At 42.6% G+C, this 9,214-nt stretch overlaps 1 protein-coding gene across 1 annotated transcript in view; it reads left to right on the forward strand.

The window, feature by feature from the left end:
* Positions 1–1,144: 1,144 nt before the first annotated feature.
* Positions 1,145–9,214, forward strand: part of SLIT3 (slit guidance ligand 3) — a 760,437-nt gene continuing 752,367 nt past the window's right edge. Inside the window, exon 1 of the mRNA XM_026660830.2 lies at positions 1,145–1,904. Coding sequence (XP_026516615.1) covers positions 1,720–1,904 — 185 coding nt within the window. The 5' untranslated portion in view covers positions 1,145–1,719. The remainder of the gene's footprint in view (positions 1,905–9,214) is intronic.

Here is a 9,214-nt window from a genome sequence, read left to right on the forward strand (position 1 = left end):
TGGGGCTCAGTGCCCCGGGCTGGAGTACTGTGTGGCAGGGCTTCGGTTTCTGCCTGGGCTCTAGCAAGTCTAATGCGGGCCATGCTTGACAGAGTCCCTGAAACCTGCTCGCAGCCCCCAGGGCCCCTCCACACCCCCTTGGGAGGCAGGCCCCACAGCGTGAAATCCTCTGCTTTAATGTGAGTTATTTCCCCTTTTAGAGGTGAAATTGCTGTAATACTGGCATTACATTTACCTACAGTCACTCCGTAGATATAATGCAACTGGGGCAGGGGGAAGGAGAGCTGTGGCATGCGATCCAGGGCAATTGCTCTGATTGCTACCCGCTACAATTGGCCCCGAATACCAGGAAATACAGCTTAAGCACCTAGACTAGCTGTTGCAGGGTTAACACACTGCATTTATGGACTAAACACTACCTGTGGCACCAAGGAGTGATAAAGGCAGAAAGCAGTAGAGGAGCACTGTCTTATAGGTCAGACAGGTCAGTCCCATCTCCCGTTCCGGGGGCTGGAATAAACCCCACGCCTGCTGCACTCGGCGTACTTTGAGCAGAGGAGCAAATTCCCTGTCACTCGCAGGCGTCCCTGCGAGCAGCGAGAAGGCGCTATGCGCCTCTCTCACCACCAGAGGGCAGCACGAGAGAGAGAACAGAAGGCAACAAAAGGAGGCGGCGAGTTGCCCCTGGTGAGGGGGAAAGTTGGGGCCGGTGGGTAGGACGCGGAAGCGTCGGGCGGTTTGGGGGCGCTGCTGCAGCCTGCACGTTCCTGTCTGAACCCCGATCCGGGGCCGCTGCCAGCGAGGGGACCCCAAGCCGCAGTGCTGCACCGGCAGGGGCCGCCGCAGAGCCCTTACCTTTGCCCCCTGCGCTCTGCTGCAGAGAGCGCGCCCTCCTGGTGCCGCCCGGCGCGCAGAGCCCGGCAGAGCGCACGGGACAATGGCCATGGCTCGGGGCCGCTCCAAGTCCGACACTTCCACCGCCTCTCTTCCCCCCAAAGTTCAGAACTTTGCCGACGTCAGGGGCTCGGCAGCCAATGAGAGCTGGCCTGGATATTTTGGGAGGAGAGGGGGGCGGAGTGGCCCCCGTGGTTCTGGTGTCTGCCTGGCCGCCTTGCGCGCAGTGAATGGGAAGGCGGCCGCCGCGGGAGCCGCGTCCAGTGCCTTCCGATCCCGCGGCTCTGCACAGCGGTGGCCCCCAGCGAGGCTGGCCTGGCATGGGAGCGGCGAAGGTGCAGGAGCCAGGGACTGAGCAGCTGGCCGCTGGAGCGCTCTGAGATCTCCGCCATCGCCTCCCCCAGCGGTTACCTGCCCTGCCAGGTTGGGCGATGCGGAGTGGGGCGGGGGCTGCTTGCCGAAACCCCTGATGGATGGTTAGCTCTGTTTACCTTCACTCCCTGCTCCTCTTTCATCTGCGGACTCCTCTGGCTGGAGCGCTGCTAAACTCCTCGCCTGCTGGTGCCGGTCAGATAACACTGGGAAACCTGAAAGGCTGAAAGGCACCACGGAACATAACCCTCCCCCCAGATCTCCCTGGAAGATTGGGTGGTGCTCCAAGGACTCCAGGAGTGCGAGCGGAGATGCGGGGAGAAGTGGGCTCTCTCGGGCTGTGTTGAGAGCCCCTCGCAGCCCTTTGCACTCTCTGTCGCTGGGGTTTTCCACCTCTGAGGACTGGCTGCCCTTGCATCCTTTTGCACCCTTTGGGGAAGGGATACGGAGACCATGTTGCTCGGTGGGAGTCGTGCATCCCTGTGGCTGGGAGTGATCCTGAGCTTCTGGAGCTCCGTAGCTTGGATGCCTGTTGGAGGATGCCCCAATAAATGTACCTGCTCTGCCTCCAACGTGGATTGTCATGGACTGGGACTGAAAACCGTGCCACGGGGTATTCCCAGGAATGCAGAGAGACTGTAAGTAACACACACTTAGGTTTCGAGAGTACTTGTAGGAGCGCTCTTGGTGAGATTCCCTGCAGATTCATATCGGTGCAGACTCTGAGCCCGCACAGTCCTAACAGCTTAAATAATCAAGCACAGATTCACGTTTGCAGGAGGGAGGGGGAGGAACCTTTCCGAAGTTATAGCCGCTCTGATCCTGCTTCTATGCTAATCAAGCCCTATGTGTCAGGTTCTTGTTTCTTGCAGTAACTTAAGTTTAAAATCTTGCTGTTGTGGGTTTTGCAGTAACTAGTTTGTTAAGGGCTTCAAAACTCTCTGGCTGTGGCACTGACACGGGTTAGCACTGGAAACACTCCAGGAGATTTAACATATGATTAAAAATCTGGGTGCTTTCACCTGGAGACTAGTATTGATTCCTTCTTGCTTTGTTTCCCAGCACGGTGACTGCATTCCCATGGAAACATCAGCTGCTGGCAGAAATAAAGTAAAATGGATAATAGATTGCATTAAAACAATCTCTGGTTTGTGTCTTAAACTGACAGAGCAAGACAATGTTATGGGGAAGCCTGTCACTTAGTCCTTAACTCCCCTTATGGTATATCCTAGATACTGCTGTGTGGTGGGGTATTTCAGACAGCATGAGCTACAATACCTGAGTGCAACAGGAGGAGTTAGGGGCCCTAATGCTTTCTAAGGCTTTGTGACCATACACCATAAATGCACTCTTAATTTGCTATCTTGAGGCTAAAGTTTCTTTGTGAATGCCTCAGCTTTTTCAATCTTAAATTAACGCTTAATGGAATGCTGGAGATCCCTTGAAGCAAAGCGGAATGTATCTTTGACACTGGTTACTACAGTGCATATGGCATATAGATATTTTACACAATATGTAATGGAGATGTGTAGAACTGAAAATTTGACAGAACGTCATTGCAGCTCCATAGTTAGTTGCCAGTGATAACCAAACTGAAGTGTAGTTAAGTTTTTTAACGTTTGAAAAATTAGCTATCCCATACGAAATATACTTCAGTGGTTTGGAACTATTCTGCAAATAACACAGTTAGCCCAATGTAGGGATTGACTGCCCACCATATTTCATTTTGGCTAGTGGAGTCAGTTTATTTAGTGAAAGCTCAGACCCTCAAACTGTTTTTACCTTCCTGGAACTAAAAAAGAAGCAGGTGAGTTGTGACTAAGCAAAAAGTTCTCATGGGCTCAACTCTCAAAGGCTAAGATTCAGCCCAGGGTGAATTGTTATGAAGGTCATTAATGCTTCCACAAATGCAACTCATAATGGAAATATTAGCCCTTTAATGATAGCAGTTTTGTTATCTTACAAACCACACAACTTCCCAGTATGGCAATCCAGCGATACTTTGCAATTTCGCACACAGACCATTTTAACACCAACTGAGCAAATGAATGTCAGTGTTTTGGAAATGATTAACATCTATTGTTGCATAAAACTCTGATCTGGAACTTGAGACACTGTTTAGCAGCAGCCTTGGAATATAGAGAATAGAGTTCAACCTAGTAGCAGAATACAGAGTCGTCAACAATAACACTAGGTCTATATACTACCCTAAATTCATATGCCGTGCACAACTCATAAACTTGGTGAGATGTGCATATTCTGTATGCAAGATTCAAGGTCTAGAAGCTGAAATAAGTTAAATTTGGGCTAGAAATAAGGTGCAAATATTAACAATAAGGTATTTGACCTTTGGAACAATTTACTGGGGGCATGGTGAATTCACTATCACTTAAGACATCCTTTCTTGACTTAGACTTTTCTAAAATATATATTCTAGCTCAGCCACAAGTTATGGGCTTAATGCAGGTATTACTGGGTGAAATTTAATGGCTTGTGCTCTGCCAGAGGTCAGTTTAAATTACAATTGTCCCTTCTGGCCATAAATTCTATGAATCTGTATGCATGTACAAGTGGTTAATACATCAAAATTATAGATGTACACTAAGTGGTTGTAGTATCCAGTATAGATTATAAAACAGCAAAGTTTTAATCCTTTACCACAAATGTACTCTTTTATAATAGGCTGATAAAACTTGAAGACTCTAACATACCTCAGAAATAAAACTATTGAAGACCGTTTTGCGGAAAATTAATCTCATTGGTGTAATACAGTATCTCGGATGATCTTTGTTATAATGTGTAAATGGAGAGCTTCTTAAGTTATTAATGTAGACTCTAAAATAGCAGACTATTAACTTGCCAGTATTCACTCATGCATAGTATTAACTGATAGCTTGTGAAAGTAGCATAGACTGCACTGTAATAAGATTTGAGGACTATCTAGAAGATGTATATTAGAGTCTATATTTTTATTACCACATCCTATCTACCAGTACCCATTATTTCTTCAATGTTTTATTCTACTGATGCTGATAGTATCTTATGAACCATTTGTGCTGTTTTTAGAGTATCAGCTGAAATATAACCTTTTCAAAATACTTTTTTCTATTTTGAATCCTTATTTAAATTGGTATAGTAAACCAACTATTTTTCTTATGCTAGATTTGATAATTACACTAACTTATAAGAATGGCCATAGTAGGTCAGCGCAAGGGTCCATCTAGCCCTGACAATGCCAAGTGACAGATGCTTTAGAGAGAGTGAACAGAACGGGAGCACTCTATCAAGTGAACTTGAAATTCACAGATGGAAATAAGGCCTTTTTTGGATATCATCTGATATCCAAATTCATCAGACCAGGAACTCATTCCGATGCCTTGTTTTTCTACCTATTAAATAAATGCCTGTTTTCTGTTCACTTAGCCATAAATATTCTATGTATTCAATAATTGCTCAGGGCTTGAAATGTGCTGTTAGAATCTCACTATATCTTGGAGCCACCTTAGGCAGTTACTCTCAATCTTAACTTTTCCTGTTAAACTTCGGAGCCTACTAAGGGGTCCAATTGCCTGAAAAATGACAAGTGAAACTTGAATGGAGTGATTATATCACTCAGTTCTGTGTGCTCCATGGCAATCTGCTAATTCTGTGCGTGACATTAGATTGTCTTGATTTGTAAAAACCACATCGAAGAAGTGGGTTTTTACCCACGAAAGCTTATGCCCAAATAAATCTGTTAGTCTTTAAGGTGCCACTGGACTCCTCATTGTTTTTGTGGATACAGACTAACACAGCTACCTCTCTGATTATTGATTTGTAGTTTTCTACTATTTTGCTTAATATACTGACTTCTGACTAGTAAAAAAAAATGTTTAAATAGCTGTGAAATGATAATGCTATCACCCAGGTCAGAAAACAAATAGCTGTGGTTCGTAAGATACCTTGGAAAATGTCGTTCTCAGGAGTTTCTTGACAGCTATTGCACACCACTGTACTTTACTCTGTATAAAGGGAAGTTTTCATCCTTTCTGCACCCAGGTAAGGCTGAAAATGCCAGTTGCAGCTTGTTTTGATTTGAAATTGACAATAGATCTAACCGCATCACTTAAAATACTTCCACACTAAGCTCTTAAAATTATGGTTTTGCAGAACTTCCAGAATGTTTGGGCTATTGCAGCCAGGCTAAATATTATTTTAATTTTGTTTTAAAATGAATCCAAATGGAAAATAAACAAAAAATGTAACATTAAGGAGACCTTGAGAAAAGCATTCCACCAAAGAAATGGGTGCTTTACACTTGTTCTTTAAAATTAACTAGCACAAATCTACCTGTATCAAGAGAAATGCAAAGTCACTAGAGTTTTTTAGTATGATAAAGTCACTGCTTTGACAGTTTTTTAATAATGAATGTGAAACTTATGCTTTATTTTTTTAATGTCTGGAAATTGCTTCTCTTGGAAAGAAAATTGGTGGTGGTAACTCTTTCCAAGGGTTGCAATCTGCAGAGCAACCAGTGGTCACCAAGAGGATATAATCCTGAGGAAAATTGGACTAAACTTTTTACAATTTAATGTTCCATAGTAAATTGTAAAAAATTGCAGTATCAAATCTAGAGTATAAGCATGGCTGCATTTTACATAATGTCAGCACATTTTATGCTAGTCCCCTTTCCTTAAAAGTCTAGTATAAATTTAATTTATGCTAGCAGTGTTATATGCAAAGCTAAACAAACACATCAGAGATTTCAGTGTAATGTATCCGTGCAGCAAAGATATGGCTAAATGCAGAGGAAATGAATGGTAGTTGAAATGAAAATATTTGCCGTGAAGCACAGAGTAAACAGATGTTGCTACGAAAGGAACCTACAAATGTAATTCTCCTTCTACCCAAAACCTCAGACAAGAATATTCAACAAAATGAAATGGGCTCTAAAATATGGATTTTAGTTTTTTAACCGATGCTCCTTAAAGAAATTTTCTACATGAACAAATATATCAGTAGCATAGGCAAAGTGTGGCTTGACATCTTACTTTGTTTCTTGGCTTAAGTACATACTGGTAACTTACATATTTAAACAAACATTTAGTCTTTGCAGACTTGTATAACAAAATCCTGAAAAGTGAATGTAACTACATTACAAGCACCCTAAATAATGGAGAAAATTACTGGTTTAAAAATTTTATCAGCCTTTAGCAAGTAGCTAAGCACTATGATCAACTTCTGTAGAGAGGAGTCACTGCGTACAGACAACAGTAAATGGTGATATATGTGGCTCCGATGAAGGATTATTGACCTAAGCAAATATTGGTTATTTAGAAATTACATAGCACATGTAAGGATGTACTTCACATTCAGCTTTTTGGATGTATCTTACTTGACCAAAATGTTCTATAGGACTATACTTGTTTAATTAACTGAGCTGGTATGCTGTAATCAGTTTCTGGAAGTGCTGTCATTTCCATGTACAATTTCATATTATAGTCTATTTTTTTCCCCACTGGAATCTTGACTGGCTGTGCCATGTTATGAAGAGGGAAATAGTTCTATAGTTAAAACCTTTAGTTGTACAGATAAAATCATGCTCAAGGCCAATTTGTTTTGTGGCATGCTAGTATTCGCTTGTGAATATTGCTTTATTGGAAAATGCCTTTAGCTTCTCAGCTTGATGGTTAATTTACCTTTTATATAAGGTTCATGAAACCATCATACGATGATAACCTAAAAATTTGACTCTTGACATGCATTTGTGTAGGGAACTGACTTATCTTCTAATATTTGTTTTTGGAAGTTGTTTGTAATCTAGTTACACAGCATAATTTGTGATTTTTGTTTGTGTAGTGCTTGTGAAGAGGGACTCCACTGCTGTATCACTTTGGGATGCTGTGAGCTATTCAGGACAGACCATGTCAAACAGTTATGGTGTTGAATTTATTAACTTAATTAGAACAGAAACCTAGATCTGTAATGAAGCGTGGTAGATTTAACTCTTATAGCACTTTAAATGCATGATTTCAAAGCAGATAACAATTAGTCAGTCAGCCCAGTTTTACAGATCAGGATGCTGACGTTAGGGTGACCAGATACAAGTGTGAAAGATCGGGACACTTTTTTGGGGGCATTGGGGGGGAAGAGGGATATAGTTGTGTATATAAGACAAAGCCTCTAATATCGGGACGGATCCGATAATATCAGGATATCTGGTCGCCCTAACAGAGGCACATGTGCATTGACTAGTGCACTGTGTCACAGCCAGTCACTGGGCCATTTAGACCACATAATACCCTTCTACTCCAAATCTGAATATGTTTAAGATTGAGAAACATAGCCAAAATTTACATAGAGCTCAGATCTAGCTTCTGTTAGGTATGACGTTTTAGCACATGTGTTTCCTCAACAGTCAGTGTCTCCTCCTTCTCCTGTTAAATAGTAATTTTTTTGGTGGCATATTACTGTTCTGAATTGGTAGAGCAAAGTTTTTGTTTCACTCTCCGCAGCAAGGCTAATCACTCTCCTACACTATGCTTGAGTAGCTAATTCAAGTATGTCGATATTTAGGAGCAATTTGGAAGTTTAGTCATCAGCATACTATGGAATTTTTTCATGTGGTCTGGGGTTTCTGTTGTATAAATATATTATTGTGGTTTTCTTGGCCTGAGTGAATGGAACTGCGAGGTCACACTGGCTTGTAATACTTTTCAGCCTACTCAGCTTTGTTTGTCACGTCACTTACTCCAAGCTCCTTTCGTCAATATTTCTGTATTACTGCAGGGCATTTTTTAAAATATATGCAAATATTTTGAATATATTGATTATCAGATTAACATTCTGACTTTCAAGAAGTCTTCCCACTAAGGATTATTATTCACTTATGTATATACCAGTAGTGTCCAAAAGCCCCAGTCAAGACCCATTGTACTAGGCCATGTGCCAGTAAGGGGAGACAGTTTGTGTTTAGAAGAACATGCTATTTAAAGCCCTGATTAAAAAAAACAAAAACAAAAACCTTAGCTTAATTTTACTCACATGTCTTTGCCTTCCTAATTTAATGGGACTGCTCATATGCATACAGTAAAGCATGTGAATGTTTGCTGGATCATGGTCTCACTATATTATAGTTGTTTATTGTCTAAACAATGGAAGAGGAAGGAGGACGAGGGTAGCAACCACAATACCAGTAATTTACATGGTTTAGCAATGTGCACAACTGTTGCACTCTCTTGTCAGATGCTGAAACTTTAATAGTCTCCTTATGCCAACGGCAGATCAGAGGTGGTTTGTCATCTTGGGTGTCTCTGTTAGGGAGGGGTGAAAAGTTAACTTAGAAACAGTAGATAATAATAAAGTAGGGATGTTACTTGTAGGCTTATATTATTTTTATTTCCTTGACCCCATCTAGTTTTAAAGCCCCTTTAGTCTTTTAAACCTAAGCTCATATCAAAGACACTGCTGAAAGAAGTACAGCAAAAAAGGCCAAGAGGCTATCTTTGCGAAGAAAGCTATTCTGTCTTTTTTCTTTAGGCATATCCAATAATTTAAATGGTGCATGCGCTGCTTTTTTGATCACTGGCTTGAGAAAATGAGGCTGTGTACGAAAGGCATGCATTGCAAGCCCTAGGATTCAAAAAACATGGTCCAACTGGTGGCCCATAGGCCAGATCCACCCCTTGGGACAATTCTGTCCAGCCCCTGAATGCACATTGTAGAGCAAAATGGCATCCTTTGCACAGCATGACCTCACACATGCAGAGGACGCCATTTTGGACCACCTAAGTCAGGGGTCGGCAACCTCTGGCATGCAGCTCGCCAGGGTAAGCACCCTGGTGGGCCGGGGCAGTTTGTTTACCTGCCGCGTCGGCAGGTTCGGCCAATCACGGCTCCCACTGGCCGCGGTTTGCCGTCCCAGGCCAATGGGGGCTGCGGGAAGAGGCACGGGCTGAGGGATGTGCTG

This window comes from Terrapene carolina, unplaced genomic scaffold (assembly GCF_002925995.2).
Source record: "Terrapene carolina triunguis isolate 2854851 unplaced genomic scaffold, T_m_triunguis-2.0 Scaffold838, whole genome shotgun sequence".
NCBI lineage: Eukaryota > Metazoa > Chordata > Testudines > Emydidae > Terrapene > Terrapene triunguis.